At 42.5% G+C, this 19,376-nt stretch overlaps 1 protein-coding gene and 1 long non-coding RNA gene across 6 annotated transcripts in view; one reads left to right on the top strand and one right to left on the bottom strand.

The window, feature by feature from the left end:
* The window catches only part of LOC147010820 (L-serine dehydratase/L-threonine deaminase-like), a 45,113-nt gene that overhangs the window by 16,270 nt on the left and 9,467 nt on the right, over window positions 1-19,376 (bottom strand). For 2 of the 4 annotated variants that reach the window (XM_085860421.1, XM_085860420.1), the window contains exons 2-4: window positions 12,891-12,930; window positions 6,383-6,479; window positions 4,362-4,519 (exon numbers count right to left, since the gene is read on the bottom strand). In XM_085860421.1, the coding sequence (XP_085716547.1) occupies window positions 4,362-4,519; window positions 6,383-6,413 (189 nt within the window). In that variant the 5' untranslated portion in view covers window positions 6,414-6,479; window positions 12,891-12,930. The remainder of the gene's footprint in view (window positions 1-4,361; window positions 4,520-6,382; window positions 6,480-12,890; window positions 12,931-19,376) is intronic. The other 2 variants (XM_085860418.1, XM_085860419.1) reach the window with 2 other exon arrangements.
* Window positions 6,392-19,376, top strand: part of LOC147010819 (uncharacterized) — a 25,923-nt gene continuing 12,938 nt past the window's right edge. The window contains exons 1-3 of one of the 2 annotated variants that reach the window (XR_015052548.1): window positions 6,392-6,512; window positions 6,842-6,880; window positions 12,882-12,950. This is a non-coding gene — a long non-coding RNA (uncharacterized LOC147010819). The remainder of the gene's footprint in view (window positions 6,513-6,841; window positions 6,881-12,881; window positions 12,951-19,376) is intronic. The other variant, XR_015052549.1, reaches the window with a different exon arrangement.

Raw genomic sequence — 19,376 nt, 5'->3', positions numbered from 1 at the left:
ATGGTATCCAAGGACATCACCACTCATGGCTCGCAGACTTCCTCTCCTGTCGCAGCCAACGTGTGGTCCTGAATGGAGTTCTCTCATCCCCTCTTCCTGGCCAGGGTGGAGTTGCTCACGGAATTGTTCTGGGCCCTGTTCTTTTTCTGGTTTTCATCAATGATCTCTCTCACTCTCTGGAAAATCCTCTATATCTCTTTACTGATGACTCCACCCTCTGCCATACCATCTGTCATCCCTCAGATCAGCAAGCAGCAGCTTCTTCACTCTCTGCAGATCTGGATAAAATCACAAACAGGTCCAACACGTGAAACATGCCTTTAAACCCTGACAAATCTCATACTCTCACTACGTCTCCCTCAAAGGAACGTCTGGAACCCCCTTCCCCCTTCTATTTTCTCAACAATCCTCTTGAAGAAGTCCTTTCATTTAAGCTTCTGGGTCTCACTATCTGCCATGATCTTTCATGGGAAAGCCACATTTCAAACCTCGCCTCCAAAGCCAGTCGCCGACTGGGAACCCTCCGTCATGCAAAGTCCTTCCTCGGCCCTCCTGAGCTCCTGACCACTTACAAAGCTTTTGTCCACAGCCTGATGGAGTACTGCTCTCCCCTCTGGGCTGGGGCTTCCGCCTCTCATCTTTCGTGGCTTCACGCTGTGGAAACAAAGGCATTTGGGATCATTGGTATCTCCCGTGGTGAGGCTGAGCCTTTGGGCCTCTCAATCTCTCACTGCAGGCAGGTCGGTGGACTGTCTGTTTTCTACCGTCTCATCTGTGGCCTCACCTGCTCTGTCTGAGATATGTCCCCCCCCCACTATTTCCACAGGGCGCTCAATGTCCACCATCAACCCCCTTCTGGTAAAACTACCAAATTCAACAATCACTGCTCACCTTCACTCTTTCATTCCTCTTTTTCCCGCCTTTGGATCAAACTCCCTCACTCTCTTCAATCTCACTCTTCCCTCCAGGTCTTCAAACCAGCTGTTCACCACCATCTCTTATCATCCCCCATCCAAAACCACGATCTTTTCTACCCCCGCTAATCCTCCCCAAACCCACCTCCTTCATATTCCCTGCTTTCCTTCCTGAAAGACCCTGTGGTGCCCATCTTATTTACCCTGTGTACCCAGCTCCATCCCTCTCCCTTACACAGATCTCATGTCTCTGTTCCACACTGTTTTTCCCTTCCCTCTCTCTCCCCCCCCCTCCCCTTCTTGTCTCCTGCTCCCCTTATTGTATGTTCTGTATGTGTTAGCTCTTATATGAGCCTCGACATTATATACAAAAGAAACACAAAAAAAACTTCCACATCCTCTTCAATCTCATCCTTTCCACTCGGTCTTCAAGACAGCTGTTCACCACCATCTGAGATCATCTCCAATCCAAAACCATGATGTTTTTTCTGCCCTCTTTAGACCCTCCTCCTTCCACCCAAATCCTCCTTCCAATTTTTCAGTTTTCCATTCAGAGAATTTCCTTCTGTATCCATCCTGTCTACACCCGTGCATCCTCTCATGTCCCCCATTCCTCCCCACACCCATTGCTTGTCCAATTCTGCCTCTATCCTGGCCTTCAACTCTCTACTGTTGGTGTTCCCCCCTCCCTCCCTTTGCTGTTCTTTTTGTCCTGTCGCATGTTGTTCCATTCAGTGTACCGAACACCAGCTCTTCCAAAAGTCTTGACGATGTATACAAAAAAAAATTTCATGTTAAAGTGCACTGATGTCTCCTGGTGTCATTTTGCTGCATACAATTTCTTTTTTTTCGACAGGGTCTAAGGTTCATGTAAGAGCTGCAACACAAATTGTGCACACACATGAAGACAACCAAATGACATAACACTGCACCTGATTTCAGACAAACACAGCCACAGAGCTTCGGGGAAGTGACATCACTTCTCAGAGCAGTCTGGGTACTATTGACGTCATACTTTAGACATCTCTCTTCTCTCTATACTCAGTGGGGCACCTCATATCAGGAGGCATTTCCTCCTCCCCATGGATGCCAACTGATGGAGTTTCTCTGTGCTCTATCCTCTAAATTCTGAGCGTCAAGCAAGGAAGCAGTATGTACCACTTTTGAAGCGGTTTTCTATCAAACTGCTAACTGTTGGATGAATCAAACTGCAGGCCTCCCATCCAAGATCACTATTTTAAAATAAAATTCACTTTAAGGATGAATAAGTCTACCAGTAACCACACATGGATAATAATCTTACTAAAATACACAATTTGGTGTCTGTCTGTCTGTCTGTGGTTTTTTTGACCGTGAAGCACTCAGTCATTACTTATCCAATCTCAACCAGACTTGACAGGAAGACTAACGGTCACATGATGGAGATTGTAGCAATTTCATTTGCACCCCTCCCCAAGGGTTTTTTTCCCCTTTTTGGGCAAACACTGTGTTAATGTGTATAGATCGCTTATCATGGTGAATTGTGGGGCAAACATACCAGAAGTAAAATAGAGGGGGAGCACTCGGGAGAGTGCAAAACCTCCGCCACCAATACTGCTGGGTCACTCAAGTGAACCTTATATCTTTTTCATTAAATATGATGTCAACAGTGCTGAGAGAGTTATAGTTCTTTTCTCCAACATTTTTTTTGGGGGGGGGGGATGGGTTGGAAATCACTTAAAACATGTAAAAATGCAAAAAAAAAAAAAATCGAAATTTTGTTGAAAACAGTTGCAAATTTTTTTTTTCTCTAACAATTTTTTTTTGGGGGGGGTTGGAAATCACTCAAAATATGTAGAAATGCAAAAAAAAAATTTTTTCTCTAACAATTTTTTTTGGGGGGGTGGAAATCACTCAAAATATGTAGAAATTCAAAAAAAAAAAAATTTTCTCTAACAATTTTTTTTGGGGGAGGGTAACAATTTTTTGGGGGGGGTTGGAAATCACTGAAAACATGTAGAAATGCAAAAAAATAATTTTCTCTTTTTTTGGGGGGGGAGGTAAAAAAAAATGGGGGGGGGGGTTGGAAATCACTAAAAACATGTAGAAATGCAAAAAAAAAAACTTTTTTTTTCTCTAACAATTTTTTTTGGGGGGGAGGGGGACCAAGTCCAAAATTTAATGGCATGATCCTTGGACCATACCTAAACCCCCCACCAAGTTTCGTCGAAATCCGTCGAGGAGTTTTTCCGTAATATTGTTCACAAACAAACAAACAAACAGAAAGGGGTGAAAACAGTAACCTCCATCCATATTCGAAGATGGCGGAGGTTAAAAATATTATAAACCACCAACGCGTCTGGTTTCCCCTTAAAACAGTTGCTGCTGTTTAACACTAAACTGAAAGAAATCTGAAGGAACCCCACACCCTTGAGGCATTCTATGCTTAGTGCGTCCACCATAGACGAACGGACACGAGCCTCGATATACCCCAGAGAGGATAATACTGTGACCCTTCCTGTGGCTTCCGTAGTGTGTAGCTGTACTAGTAAGTAGTAAATTTACTAGTTTTGTTACTCCTGGCAAATTCTTCATGACTGAAATATATAAGTGAGCCCTCACTAAACTAAAATCATGCACTTGAGAAGAAACTTCATATCCACTGTTTTTTTTAAGGATTCAGAATCGTGTCTCTTGTGTTGAACTGTCTCGAAGCATGGGCGCGGCACACAATTGGCCAGAAATGCTGTAAACACCTTGAGGACAAGAGAAGGAAGGGTAGGGGGAGCACTCCTTAAAGATGGGGGATCTTGGTAGAGCTTTTTTCTGGTCTCTCGCTGTCTCTTGCCAGCTCTCTTTGATTCTGGCCACCCCTTGAAAGAGGGGTATGCCACCACTCCAAGTAGCTGTAGGGTACTTTGCCCCATCCTCCAGCATGCTGTCATTCAGGGTTGAACTGCCAGTCTCTAATTATCTTGCCTGGTTCTGTGTGTATGGTTGTTGTGTGTGTGGGCCCATTGTCAGGGGTTTAGTTTCTTCATCATTTGTTAAGTTGTGATTATTAACTGTTCTTCTCCAGTATTTTGTTGTATATTTGTTCTGTCTTGTGTCTATTAAATTATTAATTTTTCCGAAGCCAACCATGCATATCTGGTTCTCGCTATCTTTCCCGCACTGATAATTTGGTTGATTGACAACTCTTGGAGGGAAATAAATGAATTTGGCATGAAAATGGAGGAGTGTCGCAACAACTGCTTGCATGGCACACCATCCAAGTTTATCCCTCTGATGACTATTCAAAGGATATTAATCCCTGGCATGTGCATTTCCCACCTTTAACCACTTACGGTTCTGGATGGGGACTCCACACGTGACAGTATTAAAGTTCGTATCATGAAAAATAAAACCAGACAATACTGTACCTCTATCATTTTTTGCAAAAACCCACGATACCTGTTTACAACTCACATTGCTGTAATCACACACCTGGCCGCACACTTGGATGTTTGCACCTTCATGTTGTATTCGTTCTCGTGTCCATGCAGGCACATTATCAGGTACGACAATGGTAGCAGAAATGCCCAACTTTTTTGCAGCATAGGCCGCAGCAAGGCCTGCATTACCTCCTGACAAAACACCAAGTTATTGTTGGACCAGCATCAGAATGTTGATTATCTCCAACCATAAATGGTTGGCAATACATACCATAAACTCATTGTACTGTACTGTCTTTTCATTTGCCAAGTCAACATAGCCACACAAGAGAGATAGCATTGCATTTTGTAATTCAATGTTGTAAAATTCTGATTTCTTCATGAGTCAATAGGTGTTGGACTTGTTCATAATTTAGGGGACAGGTCCATGACTCCATGTGGCCTGTTTACTCAATCTGTGTGAACACCCTTGTAGGTGTGAGCAACCTCGGCTGGAAGCTGGAGGCTCCTGCTTAGCACCCCGGAACTGAAATTGAATCTTTTTATCGTGCCATCTTTTTTATCTCCCTTCGTTGTGCTCAGAATAGACTTGGAAACTTTATACTCCAAGAGAAAAGCTGAGGACTAAAATCATTCTCCGTTCCACATTTGTGTTGTACATAACCAGTCCTGATTGTGGTTCCTTGCCGGTTTCGTTCCCGCATGAATTGTTAACTCGATCACCTCTACGAAACCAGAGTCGCTTGCACTTGATAAATGTAACCTAAATTGCCGCTAGAGTATTTTTGTGACAGTTGTAGTGACCACTGACCACGGTGACTAAGATCGGATAGCTGACAATGATATTGACAGGTCCTGATGGTTTGTTATGAGATTTGGGTTGAGGAGGGGGACGAGGAGGGGGTGGTGTGTAGACATTCTTGCAGTAGTTTCTCCATAATTACCAACCCAGGTTACTTTCAATCAACTCATGAACCGATTCATTTGTTCTGTGGTTATTTTCTACGTCATATCAGGAAGTGTGATGTCATTGGCAAAATGTAGGGGCAATCGGAGAACTAGACACACGGTGGTTATGACAGTTACGCAAAGTCCGATTTGAGTTTTAACTGCCAGATATTTTGGTTAATTAGAATTTCCAAAATAATTACCTCCGCCACCGAAGGTGGAAGGAGATTATGTTTTCACCCCTTTCTGTTTGTTTGTGTGCATGATATCTCAAAAAAGTTGTTCACCAATTCAGACGAAATTTGGTGGACATGTTGGGTGTGTGACATGGAAGTAATGATTACATTTTGGTGAAGATCTGAATTCGGATCCGGATCTGATAATTTTTTTAGAGTGATTCATCACCATTGAGAGATAGTGCCAAAAAACGAGTGAAACATGATGTTTCAAAAATGTATTGGGCCCGATATCTTCTCGTGGATCAGGCATTGTGTGGCGGAGGTACGTGCTCTACTGAGTGAGTCCATTTCTAGTTGTTACCGTTTCAAAATCAATTATGTTTCATGCAATGATTTGCGCATGTCATAAAATGAAAATACAACTCTTTATCTTGTACCCTCTGTTCCATGTGTGCTCCTCTCCCTCCCTATTTTCCCCATTTCATATAAGGGTAGATTAAATAAACACTTTTTATCTAATTAAAAAATAAATAAAACCCTACATAATGCCCTGATACAAACTGACTAAACTAGTTCATGAAGGCCAGTTGAGATTCCCAAGTTCTGTGGGCCTGTAAGCCATAATTTCTGCTTGGAATCGTATTGATGGGAACCCCACCACAAGAAAAGAAAAGTCTCCTTTGTTTACGGACACTCCCTTTATGACGTCACATCCATTGAGTTAATAGCAAGGTCACAGTACCCATCACCCCACTGAAAACGCATGAGATCACACAGCTGCCCTTAAGCAATTCAACCGGTTTCAACTGGCTTGGCTATAATAAGTGGTCCAGGAGGAGGGGGTGTGTGGTGGGGGTATAGCTGGAGCTGGGAACGGTACAGAACCAAATGGGAACAGGAATAGCAAAAAGGTGATGATGCAGCAAACCTTTTGAGGCGATGGCATGTGTTTTCTTCATGTTGAGACGGGTCGTAAAATAACACCGAGAAACTGAACTAAGCAAACAGTGGAGCAGTCAGTCATGCTGGAATAAGCATGGAGGGGGAGAGTAATGAGGGTAAGCAGATATAATCATACTTAAACATTAAACTTATAAATATTTCATATGTGTGTCACAATTACATTAATATTTCTTCCAAAACACTTCCTTCAATGACATCAAATGGTTCCATTTGGGGAGTTCAATACATTTTTAGAACAAGAAACACAATAAATAATCCTTAGACGTGGCAACGATTAATATAATATATAAATTTATTTTAAATGTATTTATTTATTTACTTATGTCAATGCACAGGTTGACCCCCAACAAAAAAACGGAACCCACTTTTTATCTAATATCTTCCTTCTTACTTATGAAAACCTCTTGTGTTGTTTTTTTCCCAGGTGATTGAAGAACAGTGAACCACAAGATAGACTGTGAAGGTTGGTGACGATTCTTCCCTTTTTAAAGATGCCATGGACAATAATTCGGTAAAATACTAATTCTGTGGATATTTTTCTTAAAACGGATTCCGACAAGAAGATTCAAATGGAGGTGAAACACGAGTTCGGAACTCACGCCGCGCCCTTCAAGTCATGAATATTAGCCTGGGTCAAAAAGTTAAGAGGAAAAGGCACTGCCGCAAATCTCAACAGTAAAAGTGCTGGAGGACAAACACATTCAGGCCGTCCTCAATCCTCAAGATGTAAGATTTCCTGAGAGCATCGACCTTGTTTATGATTCAGTGGGCAGAGATCTTAAGAAATGTATTTGGCGTCGGAGTCAAGAGCTTGGAAATTCATGTGAATCAGTGTGAAGAATTCTCATGCACGATTTGAACTCCATCCATACAGAATTCATATTAAACACAAAATGATTGCAACCCATATGCAGAAAAGACTGACAATGCACAAGTAGTTGGCAGACTAACTTCCTTGACAATGCCTGGTTTTCTGATGTGGCCCATTTCCTTCTTTACGGACATGTCATCTCCAGCAACTGTGTATACTGGGGATCAACACCCCAATATCTAGTACTCGAGTGACCTCTCCACTCAGAAAAATGCATTGCCTTGGTTGCAATCGGGAACCATGAAATATTTGGCCCTTTCTAGTCTGAGGATGACAATGCAATGATGAAATGGCAAGTGTTTTGGAAGTTTTGGAAGGCCCTATCTATATAGTCGCAGGGGGGGTTTGGAGAGAGGAACAATGACTTCAACAGGATGAAGTCACTTCCCACGCTTCAAATGAGTCATTGAACTGACTCAACACGCACTTTGGTGACAGTCTTCAGTCAACGACTTGCTGTTGAATGGGCTCCACACTCACCAGATCTGTCACAGCTAGATATCTATCTGAAGGACAATGTCTGCGGAGGAAGACCATAATGCAATGAATAACTCAAAGCAACAAGTATCGATAAAATTTGCTAAATTTGCTCCAACAGAATGCTTCAGATCAACCATTTGCCCATCGAATCAATGTGCGCTAGTTACTGGCATAGCAAACATTTGTAGCATGTAATTTAAAAACAGTTAGGCACAGTCAATCCTGGCCTATGCAAGGTAATCTGTGCCAAACGTTGTTCCATTTGAGTGATAAATGAGGATTTTATATTAAATAGTATGGGTTCTGGTTTTTTGAGGATCACCCTGAATCATATGCAATACTGCCGAAGTAGTTTATTGGCAAGGGTTATATTGGGTGGGTTTTTTTTCATTGCCTTCTCAGCATACTTTGTCCATACTCTATCTTTCTAAATTCTGAGCATTAAGCAAGGAAGCAGCATGGACCGTATTTAAAGACTTTAGTATGACTGATCACTCCAACGGGGTTTGAATTTGAATTATCCGGCTGGCCTCCCATCTTAGATCACAATTTTTTAAAAAAAATTGCTGTAACGATGAGTAAATCTACCAGTGGACACACATTGATAATACATAGTAAGTTTAGTAGTTTTGCTACTTATAGCCAATTCTTCATGAGTGAAATACAAGTGAGCCCTCGCTAAACTGAAATCATGCACCTGTAAGGAAGTTTCACCTCCACTGTTTTAAATGATTGAGAGTCACGTCTCTTGCTGTTGGATTGTCACGACGCATGGGTGTGGAACTGTGGCACACAAACTAAGTAGATGCAGAATGAGTGATCAAGATACGCTCTTTATTTAATAGTTTGCAGGTAGAGTACTTTTTATTTTAAAAGATCAAAAGGTATTTATAAAACTATTGTCGACATTGAAATGGGTTGCTCAGCAATGCTAAAACACACACACACACACACACACACACACACACACACACACACACACACACACACACACACACACACACACACACACACACACACACACACACACACACACACACACACACACACACACACACACACACACACACACCTCTTCCTCGGCGTGTAGGTGTATTTGTACTAGGCTGTGTATTTCACCACTAAGTCGACGCAAAAGCACAGCAAATAACAAAATAATTGTTTCCTTTCATGTTTTGGATAATTCCAAACAGCATTCCCTACAGGAGCGGTAAGCACCATCACACACTGAGTATATCCACACGTTTCAACAAATATTGTTCCACAAACTAACAAACAAACAGACATGTTTATTTCAAAGCACTCCCCCCCCACATATATAATGTTTATAGCTTTCATTATACTATAACACAGAGAATTGGCATATTTTATAACGATTTGTATAACTTCTGGGAGTTTGATTGATATTTTTCACGATAACATCCAGTTTTCAAGTTATTCTGTCCAGATGTGTAGGAGTGCATTTACAGGTATGGTAATTCCCCACTTTAACATACAAGTAAAAATTTAAGTTTTTCTGAAGGCCGAAGAGTAAAAATATTTAAGGCCAAAATATAAGCTTCATATATTTAATGAAATGGCTTCTGGAAGAGCTTTATATATTTGATGAAGTCGATTGCAGTTACATTCTGTAAGCAACGAATGAACTCAAGTAAATCAAGAATTGGTGGTTAGAATGAGCTCTTTATTTAAAAGTTTACAGCTATAGTAATTTTTAATGTAAAGACGGCAAAAGTGATAAAATAAGAGGCGTTAGAGACGTGTGTTAATGTCGAAGTTTTATGTCGAAGCCGGTGGTTGAAAAGAAACTGTTGCTTTTTGGGCACGTTTTATCGCCCTTCCCTTCCCCTCCCCTCATGCTGCCTTCCCTTCCCCTCACACTGTATTCTCCTCCCCTAATGCTGCCTTCCCTTCCCCTCACACTGTATTCTCCTCCCCTCATGCTGCCTTCCCTACCCCTCATGCTGCCTTCCCTTCCCCTCATGCTGCCTTCCCTTCCCCTCCCCTCATGCTGCCTTCCCTTCCCCTCCCCTCATGCTGCCTTCCCTTCCCCTCACACTGTATTCTCCTCCCCTCATGCTGCCTTCCCTTCCCCTCAAATTGCATTCTCTTTCTCTCACACTGTATTCTCTTCCCCTCACGCTGCCTTCCCTTCCCCTCACATTGCATTCTCTTTCTCTCACACTGTATTCTCCTCCCCTCATGCTGCCTTCCCCTCCCCTCACAATGTATTCTCCTCCCCTCACACTGTATTTTCCTCCCCTCACGCTGCCTTCCCTTCCCCTCACACTGCATTCTCCTCCCCTCACACTGCCTTCCCTTCCCCTCACACTGTATTCTCCTCCCCTCACACTGTATTCTCCTCCCCTCACACTGTATTCTCCTCCCCTCACACTGTATTCTCCTCCCCTCACACTGTATTCTCTTCCCCTCACACTGTATTCTCTTCCCCTCACACTGTATTCTCTTCCCCTCACACTGTATTCTCTTCCCCTTACACTGTATTCTCCCCCCTCACACTGTATTCTCTTCCCCTCACACTGTATTCTCCTCCCCTCACACTGTATTCTCTTCCCCTCACACTGCCTTCCTTCCCCTCACACTGTATTCTCCTCCCCTCACACTGTATTCTCTTCCCCTCACACTGTATTCTCCTCCCCTCACGCTGCCTTCCCTTCCCCTCACACTGTATTCTCCTCCCCTCACACTGCCTTCCCTTCCCCTCACACTGTATTCTCCTCCCCTCACACTGTATTCTCCTCCCCTCACACTGTATTCTCTTACCCTCACACTGTATTCTCTTACCCTCACACTGTATTCTCCTCCCCTCACACTGTATTCTCCTCCCCTCACACTGTATTCTCTTCCCCTCACACTGTATTCTCTTCCCCTCACACTGTATTCTCTTCCCCTCACACTGTATTCTCCTCCCCTCACACTGTATTCTCTTCCCTTCACACTGTATTCTCCTCCCCTCACGCTGCCTTCCCTTCCCCTCACACTGTATTGTCCTCCCCTCACACTGCATTCTCTTACCCTCACACTGCATTCTCTTACCCCCACACTGTGTTCTCCTCCCCTCACACTGTATTCTCTTCCCCTCACACTGTATTCTCCTCCCCTCACACTGTATTCCCTTCCCCTCACACTGTATTCTCCTCCTCTCACGCTGCCTTCCCTTCCCCTCAGATTGCATTCTCTTTCTCTCACGCTGCCTTCCCTCTACCTCTCCTCACACTTCCCCCCTCCCCACCCCCAATGGACATCTACCGGTGGTCTCCACATGTTGTATTAATGTGCTGTTTTAACGTACCCCATTTCGGCTGACAATCACCACATTTGGCACACAGCCAAAGTCCGACCTGGGGATTGTCCTCAAGGTATTTTCATCCACCACCACCACCACAGTCTTTAAAGACCCTGAAGACCCTTTAAGACCTCAAAGACCCAAAAGACCATTGAAGTTAAAACGACCCAAAGACCCAAAGTTCCTAAAGATCTTCTAAGACCCCTAAGATGCTTTAAGAAGACCCTCAAGACCCAGAAGACCCTTAAGATCCCATCTGTCCATGAAGCTGTCTGTGAATCTGCGTGACTATATGTGTATTATTTATGTCCTGTTTGAACATCAGTTGCACCCTGACAACACGTATGTCGATTAACTACGTACCATTGCAATGTTCCTTTTAAACCTTTTGACACTTTCGACCCCTTAGACCTTTGAAGAATTGGGAGGAGGAAGAGGTTTTACATACAATCCGGCGGTTAAAAAGAAAATGTTGCTGTTTGGGCGCGTTTTATCGCCCTTCCATTCCACTCCCCTCATGCTGCCTTCCCTTCCCCTCATGCTGCCTTCCATTCCCTTCTCCTCATGCTGCCTTCCCTCAACCTCCCCACATGCTTCCTCATGCTTACCCCTCCCCTCTCCACTCCCCCGTGGACATCCCCCGGCGGTCATGCTGTATTAATGTGCTGTTTTAATGTATCCCATTTCATTCAATCCTGTACTACCCCCCCCCCCCCCTTTTCTCCACAAGTCCCACTACCAAACTCAGCTCGAGAACCCCTCCCATTACACTTTCCGCCTCCCAAACCTCCTCTCCCCACTTCTTCCCCTCCTCGCTCTCACCCCCCCCAGAGTGTATACCGACGTTTGGTGAGACGTTGCTCTCCTCACCCCCTTCCTTGCTCTTCTCCCCTTCTAATTTCCCCCTTCATCACCCCTCCTCCCTCCTTGCCTCATCCTCCCTTTTCTCTCTCTCTCTCTCTCTCTCTCTCTCTCTCTCTCCCTGTCTCTCTCTCTCTCTCTGTCTGTCTCTCTGTCTCTCTCTGTCTCTCTCTCTCTCTCTCTCTCTCTCTCTCTCTCTCTCTCTCTCTCCCTCTGTCTCTCTCTCTCTCTCTCTCTCTCTCTCTCTCTCTCTCTCTCTCTCTCTCTCTCTCTCTCTCTCTCTCTCTCTCTCTCTCTCTCTCTCTCTCTCTCTCTCTCTCTCTCTCTCTCTCTCTCTCTCTCTCTCTCTCTCTCTCTCTCTCTCTCTCTCTCTCTCTCTCTCTCTCTCTCTCTCTCTCTCTCTCTCTCTCTCTCCCTCCCCTCTTCCTCCTACCCCTCTTTCTCCCCAAGCCGTGATATTCCCGTCAGTGAAGTGATCGGTTGTATTTGCTAGTATAAAATATAATAACTCGAACGGCACTAGGGAGAGCGCATACCTCCACCAGGATGAATGAACAATTTACGTTTTGTATCCCACTGATAGGCCAGATCCGGATTCGGACCTGAACCAAAATCGAATCAGCTTGTTGTTGTCACCTAACCAACTCATTTGTTTGTTTGTTTTTGAGTTTTGAGATATCCTGCTCACAAACAAACAAACAAACAAACAAACAAACAAACAAACAAACAGGGGTGAAAACATAACCTCCATCCACTTTCAGTGGCAGAGGTAATGATAATTATAATTCTTTGTGAATGTATTATTTTCATGGCATGTATGAGCAAAGAGAGGAAAGATTATAATTTTTCTGTTTATTTTTTTTTGGCATGATTTATCTTTTTGGTGTAAAATAATCAACTTCCTTGAGAGAACACACTTATTTCTTTGGAAAACTTTTTTCCCAGAGTTGTTACCTGATGGACAGACGATGTGTTTACATCCGCGTAGAGCAGCCTGTGGAGACAACAAACCAGGTCAACACTTGCACATAACAATTGTCTCCATGTTTTACTCCAACCACCAACCACGTCAGTCCCATCCACCCCCTTTCCCCTCCTGCCCTCACGAGGCTCCCCTCCCCCACTCAATATAGGATGCAACAACACTTGGGGTTGGAAAACAGACTCGATGTAAGCACAGCAACAGAATTTATGAAACAAGACTTGGAGTTATGAACTTCAACAAGCAGAGGCGTATATAGATTAGTTAACAAATCAAGTGTACATTTGCAGAGTAACGATTATATAGATGATGAGTGAGTGAGGGATTCTGTGTTGATAGCATTGATAACCAATACACATAATCATGCATTTCGTGCTGTATGCCACATGTGTTGAAAATCAAGATGGTGGCAAATGAGATGGAGGGTTGGTTAGTGGAAAAGATTAAGGTTGGTGAGCGTTACACTAAGACTACACCGTTTGGTGATAACTGCATATTATAAGGTCTTCTGTAGCAATGAGCACCTTGGAGCAAAAATGGTATGATGAACAAGACTATTAAGAACTAGACAGTTCATATAGAACACCTTTACCCCATGTAGTCTTGAGAAAGAGGACACAGGAAGGGCCTTTTAAACTATTGCTTTGCTTTCTACACTAAACTGTAAACAGTGCTAGCCACCGCCATATTGGTCTGGATGTTGAATCTCACAGTAACTCTGCCCTCACGGCACGAGACAGCATACATATTTTGTCCAAGTACTGCTAAACGGAAGGTTTTTGAAAGTGCCAGTAAGGAGATTTGTGTTCTCCAGTGTTCAAGTAAATAATTCATTTATACCAAAATAAAGGTTTTAAATGCTTTTATCGGAGGTTTACCACCACAGTTGCAATGTTTACACCACCTTAAATGACAACGAAGAATATATACGGTAATGTTGTTACATGCATCAGTGTGTGGGGGGTGGGGAAACCCCTAGTTAGAACTATTAAGATAGCATGATTCATGTGCTGGAGTCGGATGGATCCTTCCATTGTAAAAAGGGACATGTTGGGATAAATTGTCCTGTTTTTTATGTGCACCTAGAAAGACGGTGTTGTTATCGATAGAGGAGAGAGTGGGGCTAAGATTGTAAATGGTATGCACCTTCCTGTGAGGCAATATCAGGCAGGGATATGAGGTAAGTGAGTGGAGGACTAAATATCACTTTGCGCATGGACCCATAAACCTCCCGCGTGGCCAGTCTAGTAAAGATAGATTATACATGGTTACTGGCAGAAACAACCCCCAAATAAATACAAGGAAACACAAGGAAATTAGACACAGGTGGAGGCCATTCAGCCCATCTTGCCTGCCTCACATCAACACCACAACAATTTCGCAACACAAGATCGAAAGAAGAAAATGCAAATCGAAAGCAAAAAATGCGGCACGATGCTACCATTGGGGATCAATTTGGTGCAACACAGGTCGACATCTCCGCAGTACAAAGACCGACATCTGAAAGACCTCCAATAATCTTTCCCTGTTCCCTGTTCCCTGTTGTTCGGTACGAGTGGGCACCATAGGGGGTTTAGTTATTCTTGTATTATAAGTTTGTGTCGTTCCCTCCCATGTTTTGTTTTTCGTGTGCCAGATCTGTGCGAGTTGTGTTGTCGCAACTCCCTCTCATTTATTTTTACAAATCCTTTTTGGTTCCCACCCCTTCGACAAGGTCGGTGACGCGGGACATTAAAATGAGCTCCGCCCGACCGACAGATCATCCGTCCATGTATTTTTGTGTACGTGATATTTTAAAAAACGTTTAACATTTAGTGTTCATGTTGTAGATATTTATTCCTCATGACATTATCTCAACCTGACTAGATCATGACTGTGATTGGCTGAATTATGTTGCCACAGCAACTACCTAGGTAACTTGGCTTTTGTACACGATGTTTCAAAAACTGTTAAAGATTTAGCTGTCATATTACACAGCTCTATTCTTCGTACCATCGAAAAGGCGGGGGACCGAGAGTATCTGCTTCTTGTGATTATAAGAACGTATCCGTCCACTCATTCCATCCCCCACTTGCAGGAAAGCGTATCAATAATTAATTGGTCCCTAGAGGATATATAAATTGGTTAAAGTCAATCCCTTTGTGGGTAATTAAATTGTATAAAGGAGCCAAGAATCTGCTCATGTGTCTCCTAACTAAATTGGCCCGTCCGTCGAGAGTTAATTATTTCCTAGTTCAGTGGTTCGGAGTTAGCAGAACCGTCCGTCCAGAACCCGCAGCGCACACATGAAATTAACCCATTAGACAGAAGGACGGGACCCTAACTATAAACACATACTTATCGAGATAACTGAGCTACGGGGACCGCTGACTGTCTGTGTACAAAAGGTTTCCAAATCCGTAACAATATCACCAAGGTTCGAGAGATTTCTGGTTACTCCAGATGTGGAATGGTCTAGAAAGTACGGGCAGTTTGTAGAGGGAGGGACTTTTGTGAAGGTTCTTTCTCTGAGGATGTCCAAATGGGAAGCAAAGTGGAGGGAAGAAGAATGGCAACTCAAGAGTTGTTTTATTGTGCACTGTGTAAGTCAAGAGTTAGAATCATAGCATAGGAGAATTGGTGAGCGATGAGAGTGTGATGGGCGGCATATTAAACAGTATTTTTGTTTCCAGATTTACACAGAAACAGTCAGAGGGACTTCCAAGAGTGGAGAACATCTGTTTCGGGAGTGAGCAACAGGTTTTTGATGAGATATAAGTTGAAGGGGTGATAAAGCTCTAGGGCCGGATAATATGCATCCACGAATGTTGATGGAGGTGGCAGAGCAGATAAGTGTGGTGTTTACAGATATCTTTAACAGCTCGTTGGAGTTGGTACAGGTACCAGAGGATTGGACAACAGCAAAATGTAGCACCGTTATTACCCCGCACACACAAAGCGAAACCATGGGCAATTGGTACATATCCGTCCATCTGTCTGTCTGATCAGTTTATGATTGTCAGTTTATGAACGAGGAACAATTTATTTCATTTGAATGTTATATTTCTGCACACACATGTGCAGAGAGGAGTGAGATGATATTTTTTACTCCGTCTGTCTGCCTGGCAGTCAACCAAAATTGAAAATCATCCCAAACGGAAAACATACTGTTTTTAAATATGTTATAATGGACACAAACAACAGGCACGAAAAACTAATGTAATGTGTTAGATAGGGTGATGTAAGCGACACTGGAGAAAATGGTGGTAAAACACATAATTTTTTTATTTATACGCCTTTGCACCTCTTTAAACCGTTATTTAAATGGAATTATACATTTGAACACTGTATAACACAAATGGCCTTCATAATACATTCAATAACCATGCAATAAATCGATATATATATATATATATATATATATATATATATATATATATATATATATATATATATATATATATATATATATATATATATATATATTACGAGAAGATGTGGCATGCGAGAAAGAACAGTATTGGGGGTGAAGAAGAACAAGCTCCATATGGCTCTGCACATCGATGGTGATCAATAATGTCTCCATCTCCTGAACTGCGACTTAACGTCGTCTTATCACAGTGTACAAGGAGGTGATGTGTATACGACTGCTTCAGGAGCGATAAACGTCCAGATTTTAAAATAATGATCTTAAACACATTGACTGCCAACTCTTGTAGCACACACCACTCCCATTTGCAAGCCAAGTATGCACATGCATCATATACTGTATTTTTAAATTTTACCCTTCTATGAGCAAATCAGAGTTCATTTCTTATTCCATTGTTGGGGAAACCCCACATTTAATATGAGAAAACTCGAAGCAGGCAGTGAGTGGGACAAGATTTTTTAATTCTGTATGTCAGGTATGAACGATCTGGGTGTTCTGAGTACCAAGTGTCTTTTTTTTTCTTTTTTGCTACTTGTCATCACCCTTCAAAATGGCATGTATGAATTTGGATGAAGCGGAAAAACTTCTCATCGAAACTGATGATGACGATGATGATCATGATTATTACATCGACTTATGTTCACCGAAGTGCCAGCAGATCGTTTGTTGTGTTATCCGTCACAGCAGCATTTTCTGTTTAAAATACAATGGCGTAATCATTTATACGAGAATACTCGCAGTGGCAGTGAACGTCTTAAAATGATTGTTTTTAAAATTAAATTTGAAGTATGTACTTGAACACTGCGTGTTCTATGAACTCTCTGGTTAATGCATGGAATGGTTTCTCTGGAAAGGTAGTGGCAGTAGAGGTGGGAGGGGGTAGATTGGTTTAAATTGGAATTGGATAGGTACCCAGATGCATTGACGATATTTATCAACACAAAGATTTCAGGAATCAGGTCACACTGAATGAAATGTCATGGAAATCGAACATCATAACACCCTTTCCATTAATATACAAGTCAATATGTTCAGTAAGGAATTATTTTTTTTCTCTCACCAAGTGCCTACATAGAGGAAAATAAAAATGTTCACGTTTCTTGGACTATTGTATCTCGTTCAGAGAATGTGGTGAACGCCCCTCGTAATTACATTTGAATACCCCCACACTGTGGGTCCAGAGTTCTCTTAACTGCCTGAGCTTCTGAATTGTGATCTGCTGGGTGCATGTTCAAATTCTCGATCTGGTGGTTGCAGATTCAAATTCGTGATCTGGTGGTTGCAGATTCAAATTCGTGATCTGGAGGTTGCATGTTCAAATTCGTGATCTGTTGGTTGCATGTTCAAATTCTCAATCCGGTGGTTGCAGATTAAAATTCTCGATCTGATGATTACAGGTTCAAATTCTAGATCTGGTGGTTGGAGGTTCAAATTTGTGATCTTGTAGTTGTAGATTCAAATTATCGATCTGATGGTTGCATGTTCAAATTCTCAAGCTGGTGGTTGCATGTTCAAATTCGTGATCTGATGGTTGCATGTTCAAATTCTCGATCTGGTGGTTGCAGGTTCAAATTTGTGATCTGGTGGTTGCGAGTTCAAATTCTCAATCTAGTGGTTGCAGTTCAAATTCTCAATCTGGTGGTTGCAGGTTCAACTTCTCGATCTGGTGGTTGCAGGTTCAAACTTGTGATCTGGTGGTTGTAGATTTAAATTCTCATTCTGGTCGGGACAGGTTCAAATTCTCGATCTGATGGTTGCAGGTTCAAATTTGTGATCTGATGGTTGCAGATTCAAATTCTCGATCTGATGGTTGCATATTCAAATTCTCGATCTGCTGGTTGCAGGTTCAAATTTGTGATCTGGTGGTTGCGGGTTCAAATTCTCAATCTAGTGGTTGCAGTTCATTTCTCAGTCTGGTGCTTGCAGGTTCAACTTCTCGATCTGGTGGTTGCAGGTTCAAACTTGTGATCTGGTGGTTGCAGATTCAAATTTCGATCTGGTGGTTGCAGGTTCAAAGTTGTGATCTGGTGGTTGCAGATTAAAATTCTCAATCTGATGATTACAGGTTCAAATTCTCAATCTGCTGGTTACATGCTCAAATTCTCGATCTGGTGATTAAAGGTTCAAATTCTCGATCTGGTGGTTGCAGGTTCAACTTCTCGATCTGGTGGTTGCAGGTTCAAACTTGTGATCTGGTGATTGCAGGTTCAAATTATCGATCTGGTGGTTGCAGATTAAAATTCTCGATCTGGTGATTACAGGTTCAAATTCTCGATCTGCTGGTTACATGCTCAAATTCTCGATCTGGTGGTTGCAAATTTAAATTCTCGATCTGGTGATTAAAGGTTCAAATTCTCAACCTGGTGGTTGCAGGTTCAAATTTGTGATCTGCTGGTTGCAGATTAAAATTTTCGATCTGGTGATTACAGATTCAAATTCTGGATCTGCTGGTTGCATGCTCAAATTCTCGATCTGGTGGTTGCAAATTTAAGTTCTCGATCTGGTGATTAAAGGTTCAAATTCTCAATCTGGTGGTTGCAGGTTCAAATTTGTGATCTGCTGGTTGCAGATTAAAATTCTCGATCTGGTGATTACAGGTTCAAATTCTTGATCTGCTGGTTACATGCTCAAATTCTCGATCTGGTGGTTGCAGGTTCAAATTTGTGATGTGGTGGGTCTCGGTTCAAATTCTCGATCTGGTGGTTGCAGATTTAAATTTTCTATTTGGTGGTTTCAGGTTCAAATAATTATCGATCTGGTGATTACAGGTTCAAATTCTCAATCTGGTGATTGCAGGTTCAAATTCTCAATCTGCTGGTTGCATGCTAAAATTCTTGATCTGCTGGTTGCATGCTCAAATTCTCGATCTGGTGGTTGCAGGTTTAAATTCTCGACGCGGCGGTTGCAGGTTCAAATTATCGATCTGTTGGTTGCACATTCAACTTATCGATCTCGTGGTTGCAGATTCAACTTCTCGACCTGCTGGTTGCAGGTTCAAATTCTCGATCTGGTGGTTGCAGGTTTAAATTCTCGACGCGGCGGTTGCAGG

Source organism: Eptatretus burgeri, chromosome 16 (assembly GCF_056783735.1).
Source record: "Eptatretus burgeri isolate ZD-2024b chromosome 16, Ebu_testis_v1, whole genome shotgun sequence".
NCBI classification, from domain to species: domain Eukaryota; kingdom Metazoa; phylum Chordata; class Myxini; order Myxiniformes; family Myxinidae; genus Eptatretus; species Eptatretus burgeri.
This window is presented reverse-complemented; position numbering and strand designations above follow the sequence as displayed.